This window comes from Schistocerca gregaria, chromosome 5 (assembly GCF_023897955.1).
Source record: "Schistocerca gregaria isolate iqSchGreg1 chromosome 5, iqSchGreg1.2, whole genome shotgun sequence".
NCBI lineage: Eukaryota > Metazoa > Arthropoda > Insecta > Orthoptera > Acrididae > Schistocerca > Schistocerca gregaria.
In genome coordinates, this window is record NC_064924.1 from 169343186 (window position 1) to 169360125 (window position 16940).

Here is a 16940-nt window from a genome sequence, read left to right on the forward strand (position 1 = left end):
GATAACAATAAAAGATGTTCATCCGTTCAGTGATAAGGCTCAATAAAAATTAATTAAATTTGCAACACCGAACTTGTGTGAAACTGCATTTTGGTGCTCCCTATAATAAAGAGTAAATATTGTGCCAAATTTACTGTTGAACAGGAACTGGTGATAGCAACATCTAGGTTGATTCCAGTTTTAAGAAATTGTCTAGTGAACAACAAGGACACCCATCCCAGTAATTATGTCAATGATAAATCTTTACAGTATTTTGTATGTGAATTTAAAATGGTGTTTAGTTTATTATGTTATTTGTAAAACTAACCTAACCACCTCAGTTGTGCATTTCAATTGCATTAGATAGACAGGTGATTTGATTAAGGGTGCTATTGAAAAAAATTGATGTACTAAGGGAGCATTGAACCAAAAATGTTTCAAACCCCTGTTGTAGACAGTAAAAACAACAACCAGCTTCTGAAAGATCGTAATATAGTTGCACGCTTACACTTGCATAGAATTCAACTTTGTTTCAGACATACTAAATTTTTGTATGCATCATTGTGCAAACTATCTTAGGTTTATTTTCTATCACTTCTAGGTGGCAACAATTGTGGAAGACTTGGAGCAGCATCTTGCAAAGCTGTTTCCAGATTGTCGAGCTGAGTTATTTGGTTCTGCAGTGACGGGGTTAACGCTACCAGGAGATGCCATTGACATATCAATATGCGACGGACCACGTCGTGAGTTTGTTGCCAAATTGTTTCATTACTGGTACAGTACTTATGATTGCAGAAATCCTGAAATTAATACTCTTACTCAGATCCCTCTTCCCTTCTCTCCTATGCATATGTTTGTGTGTGTGCGCGCGCGTGCGTGCGTGTATGTGCGTAGTTGTGCGTGTGTGTGTGTGTGTGTGTGTGTGTGTGGGGGGGGGGGGGGGGCAGTATCAGTATGAGAGGTTTAAATTTCATTGGAGAAGCAGAAATACAAGTAAAAAATAACTGACTGTGTGAAGTTAACAAAGAAAATATTTTTGAAAAATTATTGCCAAAACATTAATTTTATATATATATATATATATATATATATATATATATATATATATATATGGTTGGAGGGGTTTAGGGAAAGAAATCCTTTGACATTTCAGAAAATTGTAATGAGTATTCATATGGAACATTGAAATTGGATGGCTCTAAACAGAGTTATTCAAGGTCAGACAGCTCTCATTATATGACTTAAAGTAGTTAGTTATGAACATTTCAGAATATCCTGTGTGAAGTGTTTTGAATTTGTTGTTTCTGCTGTTGTTTTAGGAAGAAGTGTATCACTGCTGGGGAGTAAAGAATCTGCTATTAACATTTGCAAACTTTTGCTGAATTTTCCGTACAAGTTTGCAAATGTTGATGAAATGCCAGATGCAAGTGAACCTGTGATAAGATTCCTCCATAAGTCTACTCACATTATGTGCAATTTGGTTATAAATGACCCTGAAAGTCCTAGATCTAGTCGCCAGTTGCGTTGGGTGCTTTGCCTGGATGAACGAATACATCTAATTATTGTATTCATAAAATATTGGGCAAAATCTCTTAAACTGATTAGTAATGCAAAGTAAGTAAATTTTCATTTTTGTCCAATTTCTCTCAAACTGCTTTTATTTTTTACAAAACAACTCTGAAATAGGCTTAATTTTTTGCAGATATAATGTCTTTAAGGTGCCGGAAAGGAATGGCACTACTTGACTGTTGTAATGCATGCTATTACTTGACTGTAGTAATGTAATGAATCATCTTTCTCTATAGTGTGTGTAGATTGTGTTTATTATATATTGCAAATTAAATTAAATTGTGTAATGGATTGAAATTCAAACTCAGATTCCAACTGTGTCCTTTTGCAAATTCTGCAAAGCTAGTAACAACGGAAAGTGTCTAATGTGAATCTTTTGTTTTTGAAAGTTGAAGGGCACCATCTCCAGAGCTTTATGAAAAGGAATAGAGGGAATGGATGTTGAAAAATACTCCCATAGATGGAGAAAAGAATAACTCTTAACTCACTACAAGAATAATTAAGGGGAACTTTAGGAAATGAATGCTAAACAGTGATAGTGCTTCAAAAATCAGTTCGTGTTGTGAATCAATAATGTACCAATACCATTCACAACTGGTGTGTCTTTATATCCATACTGAAAATTCTGTTTGTTATTCCTTTGCTGATGGAAGTTAATTGATCAGAAATTAAGAGCTATAAGTGTTAAATGTTACTTAAAAATCATCTTGATTGCAAATTTTTTATTCATATGACCGGTTTCGGTTCATTCAGAACCATCTTCAGATCTGTAAAAATAATGATACTAATTTACTATTTCACGGAAGAAAATCTTTTTCATCCTATCTAATCAACATCAAATGTACCAGAGCGTACCTGATATTTCAGTTACAGGAGTAACCCGTCCAAATCCAGCAATTTTCACATGCTACGTCACATAAAATTGGTTGGCAGAGTGCACGTCATTTATATTAATTATAACGCTATTACCGAAAGGTGGCCTCTGGTACATTTGTTACATTCCATTTGCACATGCTATATTCAGTAGATCTTTTTTTTATTAATTAAAAATACTTAATTAAAATATGTAGATGTCAAGGTTAAAATCTGTACTTGTCAGCATTAATAAAAAAACAGTAAAATTATGATGTGAACTTGTTTTCGTCTACGGTCTGCTTCCGTATTTCCCGCCATTTCGGTGTTGTGCCGCGGTCTGCTCAGTCATCTGATGTCCATTGCCGCGGGCAAGAGGGCCGCACAGGAGGGCCCCGTCAACGACGCCAGGCACTGCACGCGTCTTCCGGCTTCTCCACCGCGCACCATCTCTCATCCGTCGGCCTGGATCTCCACAAGCAACAGTTGTCATCTTAGTAGGTCGTCATAAATGCTAAAATAGGCGTTATGATTGAATTCGCTTTGCTCATTGAGGATTAAATCCGGATCTTTATTTTTGTGGGTGGATATTTCAATTTCTTCCAAAATGTTAAAAAACCGTCCCTTATGGGCTCTATGCAGGATGTCTAAATTGTGTTCAATGTTCGTGACTGAGCGCTTTGTCGCACTCATATGCGCCCCAAAAGCTGTTTTGTTTTGAGAGTAGGTGTGCTCCCTGAATCTGGTTTCAAAGTTCCTACCAGTCTGCCCTATATATTGTTTACAGCAGTCATTACATTTGATCTTATATACACCTGAATCCTGAAATTTATTCCTACTATTACATATTCTATGCCAGAGCTTCAATTTTAACGTGTTATTTGTTCGGAACCCTATTTTAACATCGGATTACGAAAGCATCTTTCAATTTTATCTGTAATTCTTCCATTGTAAGTGAGAGCTACATATTTTTTCTTGTTGTTCCTCTTAACTGCTACTTGACTTCCTTTTATTTGTTCCATTTGCCTCTTCTTTATCTTCCTATAAATATTCATCACTTGCTTACAAGTATATCCGTTCGCTACGGCCACTTGTTTTAAAACACTTAACTCCTTTTCTACTTCCTGTTGACTTAGTGGCAATCTTAGTAGCCTGTATACCATCGAAGTAAAATATGCCCATTTGTACTGCGGTGGGTGACAAGAGCTCTCATTGATAACGACATCTGTACACGTAGGTTTTCTGAATATGCTAAATTCATGCTTGCCATCTTTCTTTATTAGTGTTAAATCTAAGTAATCTATACGGTTCTTTTCTTCAAATTCCATGGTGAATCTAATTTTCGGGTGTTGAGAGCTCATTTTTTGTGCTAAGTTTTCGATATCATTTTTATCTCCTTTGTATAATAAAATGGAGTCGTCAACATATCTCCTGTAATATACAAATTGCTGGATTTGGAGGGGTTGCTCCTGTAACTGAAATATCAGGTACACTCTGGTACATTTGATGTTGATTAGATAGGATGAAAAAGATTTGCTTCCGTGAAATAGTAAATTAGTATCATCATTTTTACAGATCTGAAGATGGTTCTGAATGAACCGAAACCGGTCATATGAATAAAAAAATTTGCAATCAAGACGGTTTTTAAGTAACATTATAAAATCACTGATTGCTGTTATCCCATAAGACATTATGCCTGTTTTGCATAAGTGTTAAAATTGGTGATTTGCAGAGAAAGAATCCACAAGATGGGGAAATCAGCTGAAGATGGTTGATTAGGGATGTAAATAAAGAAAATGAAAGATAGAAACAGCCACAAATGCTTTGTCTGAAGGTGAAAGAATCCAAAACATTCAAGAAGAGATTGTTTCAATTGGATGAAGAAAGCATGACTTGTTTTTTATGTTTGACAGGGAAATTGCTGGAGTCTTTGAACCAGCAGTTGTTAGGTAAATGCACATTTTCTGTGCCACATTCTGTTTATTAGTTATGCATGCAAGAGGTGTTCAATAAGTAATGCAACGCTTTTGTTTTTGCCCCCTGCTGCCAATTTTGGTTGGAAAAAATGTGAAATCTAGGAATATTCCCACTTCATCCCCTGTAGTTCCATGATGTTCAGACAGATGGAGGCAGTATACATAGCCTTCGGAATGGCATACGTAATGGAAGTGAGTTCAAGCAGATAATACAATTGAGTTTCTTTTGGCAGAAAACCAGAGCATTGGATATATTCACAGGCACTTGCAGAATGTTTGTGAAAACCTGGTGGTCAACAAAGTCATGGTGAGCCATTGGTTGAGGCATTAGTCTTCGTCCCAACGAGGTTGCACAAACCTGTCCAATCTCCCATGTGGTGGCCCGCCACACACAGCTGTCTCTCCTGCAGTGTTGGAATGTTCTGACACACTCATTCGAGGTGATTGACAGATCACAGTCAAACAACACACTGCACAACTGAGCTTCAAATCGGAACTTCAGAATGAACTGAGGCAAAAAAGAACCTTAACAGTTAATATGAGCAACAGTGAAAAATGGCACTTGTCATTACTCAAACAAAATTAGAAGAGCAAAAAGAGGAATTAAGTAAATAAAATGAGCATTTATGTAAAGGATTAGATAACGCCAATGCACCAGATGCCCTGGAAAGAATTCACTGTCCTTTGCAGCAGTTGGAGCTGCTTGCTCAGGCTTCAAAACCAAATAGCAGAGTAGAAGAATGCATACAGCAAACCAAATCAAAACAGTTGAGTGTTCTCTTCATCAACTCAGAAAACAATCCAGATGCCAAGGCCTTACATGAAACATTCGCTAAAACAATAAATCCCACACAAGATGGAGTAAAAATAAAAGCAATTAGATCCACAGCAAACACAGTCATCTTAGAAACAAAAACATAAGCAGACAAACGAAAAATCTTAGGAAAGATACCCAAACTAAAAGATATTAGATGTGAAGAGCCAAGGAAATCCTGACTTCTCCTTGCAGTATATCAGGTCGCAACTACTCATAACTGATCAGGACTTACTGGAGGGACTATATGAGATCATCTTAAGTGAACATAAATCTAAGGAAGAGTTCTATGAAGAAGTCAAAATAAAAAATGTAGCAAAAGATAGATTGCTATTTACTGCAAAGAAGACATGTCATGTCGCAGACAGGCACAGTTAAAGACACTTACATAAAGCTTTTATCCACAGCCTTCGTCAGTAAAAGAGACACACACACCATCAACACACACAAGCAAGAACACCTCATGCACACACATCCACCAATTCCAGCATCTCAAGCCAGAAGTTCAAAACAGGCCCAAAAGGTAAACGAACAGTTAATGGTAAACGAACAGTTAATAGTGCCCTAGATCTAGAATTTCTAGATGACAACTCCTTCTACTCATTGGCTGAATTTTTAGATATAAAGTAAGTAAAAAAAAAAAACTTAATCATTAGTGTCATGCAATATTTTGTGTAATGTAATTTCTTGTACAGACATCTTTTATTAACCTGACACGTTCCACATCATTACGAAGTGTCGTATTCATGATCTATGGAACAAGTATTAATCTAATCTAATCTAATCTAATCGAAGTCATTCAAAGGGTTTGTTTTGTAGTGTTGCAAAGTGAAAGAGTTTGTATTCAGTTTGAGATTTTGTGGCCGTTCAGAAATACTTCAATTGCTGGGGCCTAGGTCACACACCTAAACATTGTGATAAAGAACCAGTCTGTGGATAATGTGCGAAGCCAGGCCACAAGAAGTCAGAATGCCAAGATAAAGCAATAGTTTGATGTATCTCATGCAAATATAGAAACAGGACATGTGATACGGCAGGGAAGCTGACTCTCCTGCCTACAAGCAGTTGCCAAGAGGCATATAGTGTGCACCGAATATGACATTACTGACAATGTTCATTAACATGTAGTACAAATACAACAGTCAGACACTGAAGCCATCCTTAAATACAGTTATAGGTATGCAAAGAAACAATGCATGAAAGCACAAACATAAGTCTCCATCAACTAAAATATGGGATTGGCAGTGTGCAGTCGCTTGGTGACAACGTGGGTACATAACAATTAACAGTTCTCGAAACAAAAGATCTTACCTTGCTGCAAATGTGTGACATAATACAGCAAAGATATTTTAACATCAGTGATTACGTAGACAATGTGTGTGCAGGGAGCCGTTGGCTACAATGTAGGTAGACAGATAAAACACGAAATATTCTAGTGGGCAATCTTCCAGACTGGACTTCTGCTACGAGTGGATGTGCTGGAAGAGGATGTTTTCTACTAGTGTAATGGGGAATGATACAATCAGAAAACAAACACAAAAGGATGCCCTTGGGCAACTCAGTGGTACCAACACATATTCATCTCACAACACCAAAAAACAATGAACAGATAGATGTATTGACACACCAGTAGAAGAAACACGAAAAGATACAACACTTGTTAACAGTTCACTATGTCAAAACACATCATTAAAATTACATTCAGACTATGCCAAATGTAGCAAATGCAGATCATACATAGAGCCCGTACATTTTTAATATGGTGGCAGAACACACAGCACAGACACACAGGGAAATAGCCACAAAGAAAACACTCGATTGCCAAATAACCTCAAGATAGGCAAACAAAATTCCAAAAACAGAGATACTGAAAGTCCAATGCTAAATACAATCTACCTGATAATAAATTAAAAATACTTCATCCACACACAATTCCCAGTGTACACAAACAGTAGAGGAAGACAAATGTCAGGATGTTTCATAGGATACACACATAAACCCCAAACAACACAATAATAATGTAATTGATTATGATAATCTGGAGATTAACTTACACACAAGTAGATTAGAAAACGGGGAAATTTTCCATACTTTTCTGCATCTGGTGTTACACGTTAGTCACGGGAAAGGGCCAAAAATATCTTTCCCTACAACGGAGCAGACTGACAGAAAGATATTTTGGTTAGGGCACCTGACAACCAACCACCATGAGCTCTACAGACTCTTAGGACAAGCATGTGCATGAAGAGATGGAGGTTTAAACATAGATAAAGTTTATAAGGACTTAGTAAGGGCACATGGTTGCATTTATTACGACCCTAAAGAGACAACACCTAAGAGCTGCCGGCCGCGGTGGTCTAGCGGTTCTAGGCGCGCAGTCCGGAACCGCGCGACTGCTACGGTCGCAGATTCGAATCTTGCCTCGGGCATGGATGTGTGTGATGTCCTTAGGTTAGTTAGGTTTACGTAGTTCTAGGGGACTGATGACCACAAATGTTAAGTCCCATAGTGCTCAGAGCCATTTGAGCCATTTTTGAACCTAAGAGCTATGCCTTTACTAGATACCCTGTGCTGTGAAAATTTTACAACTAAACAGTGAAAGGAGCACTTCAGTTGGAGTGGAACTGGGTAGACTTCTGAACGGAGTACAGGCAGATGTAATCCATCTCCAAGGGCCATTTATTCATGGCGGGAGAGTTCAGCCCTTCCCAAACATCTCATAACAATTACTGGGACCCAAAATGCAATTATAATAGGAAACATAAATTACGTAGTCGCAAAAATAACACAACTTTGTTCTGAACATGTAGCCACAGCTGAAATTATGCATGAATGAGAAACTTGGATTATCACATCCATGTATCCACAGTATTCATATGACATAGAGCCCTTTAGTGACCAAATAAGAGTTATAGCACAATTTTCTGTGGACAAAAGATTATTTATATTTAGTGACATCAAGCACGGTCGACTCAGTTGCACGCAAACAGAGCAGGCACTGGGGGACAAATGTTAGTTGACGTAATAATTGAATATAGCCTCTTTGTTCCAAACAAAGCAGGACAGTCACCTACATACTGCAACAGTGCAGGAGGATCCAGCAATATTGTCATCTCACTAGCAGATACAACAGTCTATAATGTAAATCAGCAAATGGAAAGTACTAGAAAATGTTACACACAATGACCACAATGCCATACTCATACAAACAGACACAAACACACCAACTTCACATCATTCTTCTAAACGAGGTTGACTGGCAAAAATTAAAGAACATAGTTGAAAAATTTTCTGTCTATACAGTCGGTGGTAGCTATACAAAGGTCACATTCTGATGGACCTGCTTCAAAAAGTAGAACAATTAGCTATCCTGGAGACTAATGGTGCACCGAACTAGAAACTGCCCTGGTCCACTGAGAACTAAGGAAAGGCACTAAAAGAATACATTACAAAAAATCAAAAACGGCACAAGAGAGGGAGGTAAGACTGATGCAAAGCAAAAATATTAAAACAAATTATACAAGACCAGACAGGATCACTGGAACGATTTTGTCAAAATTCAGCTCCAAAACAATACATGGGAGGAACCATTTAAACTTCTAACAGAGAAGGTTAAGATGCCAACAGTACTGTCAACTCTAGGTGCACAGATGGCACTACTACAAGAGGATGGAAATGTACAGCAGAGTAGCTGCTGAACGAGCTTCTCCCTGATGACGTAAAGGTGAATGACAAGCAACATCACACAACCTCACAAAGACAAATGGAGGACATCTATCCAAATGGCCCATTACTGCCCCATTTGCCCAAGACGCGATAGCCTTAGCAATAAGACGATTAGGAATAAGATCACTCTCAGCCCAGATGGCATACTCCCAGAATCACTAGAAAATGCTGTTGCACTGGTCACCTTCTTTCTAACAGAGTTGCTGAATGAAGCACTACTCAAGTTAGGGTCCCTGCCATGTGAAAAACAACAAACATAGTAATTTTAAAAAAATCAGAGGATTGGAACTCAACAGACCCAGAGACTTACAGGCTCATCTGCACCTTGAGCACTTTGGCTCAGGTGCAGGAGAGGCTCCTGTGTAATCAACTACATTCACACAGGACACTCTTCAGCATTAGTCCATATCAGTATGGATTTAGACCAAAAAGTTCAATAGATGGTGCAGTTAATTGTGCACTGGAAATAATACAGTACACACAAGAAAAATACCCCATGCTAAACGCAACTCACTACAGACTACCATAGCAGACATTGTGAATGTATCATACAGCTCTGTTTGAATCTATGTGTTTCACAGCAATAGATATAGCAGGTGCCTTCAACAGTCTCTCATGGCCTGCCTTGTTTGCAAGGCTATGAGATATGCAGACATCAACAGTTTTATGCAATAGCTTACTCGACTACTGAAAAAAGATGGTGTTGCAATGGCAAGCAGGAACACGAAAGGTTATCAAGAAAATAACAAAAGGATGCTCGCAAGGCTCAATCTGTGGGCCAATTTTCTGGGGTAGACGATTTGGTAGTAGTAATAACTGCAAACTCAAGAATGTCACTCAAAAGCAAGGCTGCACAACTCCTTATAAAAATAAGTGATTGGTCCAGCCATAACAAGCTCACAGTTGTGGCAAACAAGGCAGTATATTTACTGACCAAGGGAGCCTTGCAGAGAAACCCCACCATTAGGCTGAACAACACTAGTATACAGAGGAATATAACGAATCACTAACATTCAATGAGCACCTAAGACTTACAACTGAAAAAGCAACAAGACCAATGCACAAACTTGCCATGCTAAACTTGACTCACTACAGACTACCATAGCAGACATTGTGAATGTATCTTACAGCTCTGTATGACTCTATGTGTTTCACAGGAAATGCCTGGGCACATCAATTTTCACTTGTGAACCAAAAAACCATTGTGAGGTGTGGACAAAGAGGTGTATTGCTCAGAATGTCAGGGGCATTTGGTACTACATCTGCAGAAGTCATATGCATTGTACTGGAAACATACCCTATTGACATAACCATTAGACACAGAGCAGCAGCATACTGGCTTAAAAGGGGAAGACTGTGTAAGGTATATGAGATAACAGGGGAGCATGAGCATATTACAGAAGAACAACAATTAAATCTCTGGAAGGTTGAGACGTGGCAAAAAAAAAAAAAAAAAAAAAAAAAAAAAAAAAAAAAAAAAAAAAAAGGGAAATATTTGACAAGGACTGTCAGTTTTTCTCCTCCTCCTGGGACATCCAGAAACAGTTGAAGCTCAGACGTGTTGGTATGCTTCCTCTCAATCCAGGTCTCTTACCCTACACACCTGCCCTGCTTTGGCCTTAGCCAGAGTGATATGTGTGTATATGGGCAATATGGATCCCCCAAACACACAACACTAAAATATGGCACGCTCACATACTTAAGGCTGACATCAGAAATTGAAGATGTAAGTCAAGCTTCAAGAGACCCATATAACTGGAACGTGCGTAACTGCACCACTGATGAAATATCAAATGTGTTACACAAGACTTGTAGCAGCAACAAGCATATACAAGATCACAACCAAAAACACACCCTACACCAGAACATGATGCATGGGACAATAAACACCAATATGGAAACAGATGAACGTATAGACACAGGTGATGACATGAACACTCCAAGTTACTAGATACATATACAGGGTAGTAGCATAACATACTACTGCAACAACACTACAAGTAATACAAACATCGAATTTAGAAACAAATTAGTAATATAAATAAAACAGCAAATTTGTGAAATGTGTAAGATGCAAACTGTAAAAGGTGAACTTTATAAAATTGTGCATAAACATACATATGCAGTATAATAAGACGTAAATACACAAACACAAGCGCACAACATAGATAAAATGTGCCCTTCGAGAAGACGAGGCTCGAGGTCATCTCCCGAGACTCCTCTAATGCTTATGGTGCTATTAATTGGAGGAAGCAATTGTAGTAATATAGAGTACTGTCATACCTTCCTTATACACAGATCACTTAAGAGTTAATATTACAATGTACATACATGTAGTAGTAACCATAATAGAATATGCTAATTCAGGTGAGACAGGCTCGAAGATTTAACCCCCCCCACACACACAGAAACACACACTCACACTTGAAATAGCTAGGTAAAGAGATCTTTCTTTTGCTATCTGAATCTTCCCTTTCATGTATTTTTTCTTCTTAAGAATATAGCCAATTTTTCCATTTGTACATTATGTTTTTTTCTTTTGTTTTGTTTTTAATTAACAATTCAATTATATAAAAAAAGTAGAAAACTACCAAATATCGGAAAATTGTCTAGTTTGTAGTACTAAACAATCCACTATAGCTACAAAGGTGGTGGGTCACACTGTAAGGTTAATAAATAAATAAATTATGCAGAAAAGAAAAAAGACTGGGTGTGTTGGTGGAATGAGGACTGTGTAATCCTGGAATGGAAACAGAAAAGGGGTTGGGTGGGTGGGGACAATGACTAATGAAGGTTGAGGCCAGGGGGGTTTCTGGAACGTAGGATATATTGCAGGGAGAGTTCCCATCTGCACAATTCAGAAAAGCTGGTGTTGGTGGGCAGTATCCATATGGCACAGGCTGTGAAGCAGTCATTGAAATGAAGCGTGTCATTTTGGGCAGTGTGCTCAGCAACAGGGTGGTCTACTTGTTCCTTGGCCACAGTTTGTTGGTGGCCGTTCATGTAGAGAGACAGCTCGTTGGTTGTCATGTCCACATAGAATGCAACAAAGTGGTTGCAGCTTAGCTTGTAGATCACGTGACTGCTTTCTCAGGTAGTCATGCCTTTGATGGAATAGGTAATGTTTATGACAGGACTAGAGTAGGTGGTGGTGGGAGGATGTACGGGACGGGTCTTGCATCTAGGTGTATTGTAGGGATATGAGGCATGAGGTAAGGGGTTGGTAGCAGGCGTTATGTAGGGGTGGATGTGTATATTGTGTAGGTTCGGTGGACTGCGCAATACCACTGTGGGCGGGGTGAGAAGGATAATGGGCAGGACATTCCTCATTTCAAGGCATGACGAAGGGTAGTCAGAGCCCTGATGGAGAATGTAATTCAGTTGCTCCAGTCTTGGGTGGTACTGAGTTATGAGGGGAATGCTCCTCTGTGGCCGGATGATGAGACTTTGGGAGGTGGTGGGAGACTGGAAAGATAAGGCATGGGAGATTGTTTTTGTACGAGGTTTGGAGGGTCCCACTGAAGCCTTCACAGACTGTAATTATCCTCCCAAAAGCTAATTCTGTGACAGTATTTTTGGTGTGTCTATTGCGACTCAGTATCTCCGGTATATGGCGAATAGCCACTATATGGTGAATAGCAACTTTCCTTTTCATAATATTGTTACATTCCCCATCTTTGATTTTACATTGTTTGATTCTTTCAGACCACAACTTTTTGGTACCTGAAAATAGGCAATAAGGGAATAACACACAGAACAGTCAATTACTATCAATTGATGTAAATGTCTTACGAAGGATGATTTTGCAAAATGGGGATAGATTGCAGGAAACAATCCCTGTGGGGATATGGAGTGTGAAGGTCATGTAACTGTATGGCAGGAAATACACAGTGTGTCTGTATAGCACAATGCAATGTACAACATGCTGTGACAATGTGTTCAAAATGGCCGCATGGTCCTCTAAGCATACACGAACATGATGCAACAGTGATTCATGCACATGTTCAGACTTGCCATCCTCCAACTGAATGGCATTATAGGCAATGTGAATGCACTGTTCTAGAGTCTGCACATTTGGGATGGCCCCTCACACAACTTCGTCCAGGTGTCTCCACAGGAAGAAATATAAAAAGGGTTGATATTCGGTGACCAGGTGATCGGACTACCTCATCCAGTCTATGAGCCAGTGTAGATATTAAGAAACCTCTGCATGGAAATGGCAAAGTGAGCTGTAGTACCAGCACACAGTAGCCACATCGCCGTTTATACCACCCAAGGCGCAGGGAGCACAGGGCGCTCTGCAGAAAGCACAGAGATATACCACGTCAGTGAGGCATTATGTATGGATGATTGGTCCTCGAAGCGGTCGCCAGTAATCCCTGCCCACATAGTGAGGCTCAACTGGTGTTGATTTACTGCCACCATACAGTGGGGATTCTGTGTAGCCCTAATGTGGGTGTTGTGAAGGTTGACAATATCCAAACTTCATAAAGGTAGCCTTGTCCTCCAAAGCTGGGATGTTTCCTTTGAAAGGGCACAGCTGATTTCCTTCCCTAATCCAAGCTTGCTCTCCGTCTTGACCTTGTTGATAGGACATTAAACACTAATCTCCTCCTCCTCCAAGTCATGTGTACGTAGTGAGTGCAGCCACCTGTCATGGTTACCCATTCCTATGAATGAGTGTGTCTCTCACAGATGGAGAAATATTGTTGCAAACAATCATACTGACTTCTGCCCTCTGTTGTTCGCCTGTCTGTCTGTATGTAAAGACCTTGTTGATCTGTTCTTGGTTGTTACACAGTGCTGCAGAACTTGACCCACGTCCACACCTCAGTGAGTCGGCAACAATCTTGAAGTGGATGTCACCTAGTACCAATGTGTGAATGCAGTCCCATCATGGACAACATTAATGCCTCTTGAGTGTGGATCGAAAACCATAGTACAAGAAGAACATTCCCACATACCTGGTGTGTATGCTTTCAATAATTGAAACCTACACTCTCAGCTATCTTTTATCTCCACTTTCGAGATGGTGTACCTCCCTTGGAACACACTTCTGGCCATATGCCCATATGACTTTTTTCTGCTACCTATCCTCTCATGGATCATTTCCTGCAGGTTGCCCCCATACACCAAAATCACAACGTGTATGTGGTGCACTGTTGCCGATATTATACTGTGTGATTTTCTTTCATGAAAGGTTTTATACCTGGAAGAAATTTGGAGGCACAAGAAGTTTTCTTATACATTATATAGAATGATAGCCAAATATTTTGAATGCACATTTTAAACTGCAAGATGTTTCCGGGAACAGTCTGGCCATAATTTATTAGTTATGAGCTACAGATTAAAACTGAAGAAAATGTAGAAAGGTAGGAAATTAAGATGATGGGACTTGTATAAATTGAAAGAAGCAGAAGTTTTGAGAGTTCCAGAGGGTGCATTGGGCAGTGATTGACTGAAACAGGGGAAAGGAATACAAAAGAAGACAAATGGGTAACTTTGAGAGATGCAATGGTGAGTGATAAAATAGGCAAAAAGACAAGAAGTAGTGAAATCCTTGAGTGACACCGGAGGTATTGAATATTTTTGGTGAAAGGAGAAAATATAAAAATGCAGCAAATGAAGTGGATGAAAAGTAATACCGATATCTAAAAATGAGAGTGACAGAAAGTGCAAAATGCCCAAGCAATAATGGTTAAACGGCAAATGTGAGACTGTAGAATAATTCATGACTAGGGCTTTGATGGATTCAACCTATAGGAACACTAAAAACACCTCTGGAGAGAAGAGAAACTGCTCTATAAATATCAAAAGCTCAGATAGCAAGTTAAAAAAAGGGGTGGGGGGAGTGGAAGGAATATATAGAAGGGCTGTACGAGGGAAATGTGCTTGGAGGCAATTTATTGAAAGTAAAGAGGAACTAAATGAAGATGAGATGGGAGATACGGTAGTGTGAGAAGAATTTGACAGAGTACTGAAAGACCTAAATTAAAACCAAGCAATAGGGAAGCAATAATTGAGAAGGGAGAGAGAAAGAATTGTAGTGTATTGCTGATGTTATTTGATCTACATATTGAACTAGCAGTAAAGGAAACAAAGAAGAAATTTGGAAAGTGATTGAAAGTTCAGGGAGAATAAATTGAAACTTTGAGGTTTGTGGACGGCCTAGCAATTCTTTCAGAGACAGCAACACAATTAATGGAATGGTATAATGTTTTAAAAGAAGGCTATGGGACATAAGTTGAATCAAATTGGCCAGTGGTGAGGGAATTAGATTAAGAAATGAGAAACTAAAAGTTGTAGGTTAGTTATTCGTTTTGGGTAGCAGAATAATTGACGATGGCAGAAATAGTGTGTTTATATACAATAGCAGGGTGGTCTACCTTTTGAGCACAATACAGCAACAATTCTACATAGCATTGATTTGATAATTTTTTGGTAGGTTTCCACAGGTATTTGGCACTAGATGTCTATGCACAAATAATGCAATTGCGTGTAAAATATGGTTCTATGGGTCCTATGATTTGTGTGCACACTGGTGCCGAATAATATCCCAGGTGCGTTCCATCAGTATCAGACAAGGCGAATTGGTGGCCCACACATCAACACAAGTTCACTGTCGTGTATGTCAAACCTCTGTAGCATGATTCCGTACTTGTGACAGGGGTATTTATACTGCTGGAGGAAGCTATCATTGATGTGGAAGACATAAAGCATGAAAGAGAGTTGTCCATAGCTGTCATGATGCCTCTGATTAGCACCAAGGGTCCAATGGAAGCCTAGGGAATAATGCTACCTCCTTCAGCCTGCATCCTTGGCACAGTGCATGTTTTGAGCAGCTGTTCGTGTAGATGATAGAGTGTTGAGAAATGACCAGTGACCCGGTGTAACAAGAAATGTGATTCACCCAACAGGCAGCATGTTTCCATTGATACCCAGTTCATTCTCAGCGATTCTGTACTCACTGCAGTCATAATTGACAATGTGATTAGTTCAGCACGGGAAGACATGTGGGTTGTCTGGTGCATAACCCCATGTTCAGCAGTGTGTGCTGAATGGCATGCTCTGAAACATTTGAGCCTGCATTGTCATTGTACTGTGACATCCAATCTGCCTCAGATTGTTGCCCATCTAGCTTTACAAAGTGGACAAGCCTCTGTCCTCCATGTTAAACACTTTGTCACCTACTTGTAGTTTCACCATCTTCCAACTGCTTTCCACAGATGATCATGACAGTACCACAGTAACAGCTGACCAACTTCGCTGTGTCCGTTGTGTTTATTTCCTGGCACTGGACTATAACAATCTACCCTTTGTGGGAGTTACTTATGTTAGTGGATTTTCCCTTTTGCAGACCTTACTGTCACTTTAAAGGTTTGATATTTACCTCTGCTCCACTTATAAAGTTTACTTACCGTATTACATACCCACAACATCACGAAGTGATGTGGTCTTGTGGAGGGTAGCGACCCAGATCGCATAAGAAACAGACTGTTCGGTTACATTTGTGGCAACCTTGCCGAGCCACAAGCAGCCCCAAGTTACTTTCCATTGGCTAGCACTATGAAGGACAGCTCTATCTGAATAGTGCTAGAGGATTGAGTCGTCATGCCGAGTGCCTGTTAGTGTATTAACTGTGGAAGGAGCAGATGGAAAGTCCTGAATAAAAATGTTCAGATTTCCCGTCAGAGATGAAGAAGGATTATGGAAGTGGATTTTGGATTCAGATGAATGAATACATTAATTACAATTAAGAACTATTAAAAGAGCCTTACACACTTGATACTGCCTACATTTTAAAACTGACATGTTGATACAACACAGCAACTGGGCTTCCTGCACTCAGAAGCCATATGATACTTAAGAATGAAATCATTGCTGCCATTTGACATTTATTTATTTATTTATTTCAATATTGCAATTTCAGCTGTAGAGCTATTTTCAAGTGCAAGGTAATAGAAATCTATGAAACACATGGATAAAAAAGTGAAAGGCATTATGTTATAATATTTCATAAACAG

At 39.2% G+C, this 16940-nt stretch overlaps 1 protein-coding gene across 4 annotated transcripts in view; it reads left to right on the plus strand.

The window, feature by feature from the left end:
- LOC126272246 (speckle targeted PIP5K1A-regulated poly(A) polymerase-like) overlaps nt 1-16940 on the plus strand; it is a 236552-nt gene that overhangs the window by 77160 nt on the left and 142452 nt on the right. For 3 of the 4 annotated variants that reach the window (XM_049974953.1, XM_049974957.1, XM_049974956.1), the window contains 2 exons: nt 581-722; nt 1299-1593. In XM_049974953.1, the coding sequence (XP_049830910.1) occupies nt 581-722; nt 1299-1593 (437 nt within the window). Of the gene's footprint in view, nt 1-580; nt 754-1298; nt 1594-16940 lie in introns of all 4 variants that reach the window. The other variant, XM_049974955.1, reaches the window with a different exon arrangement.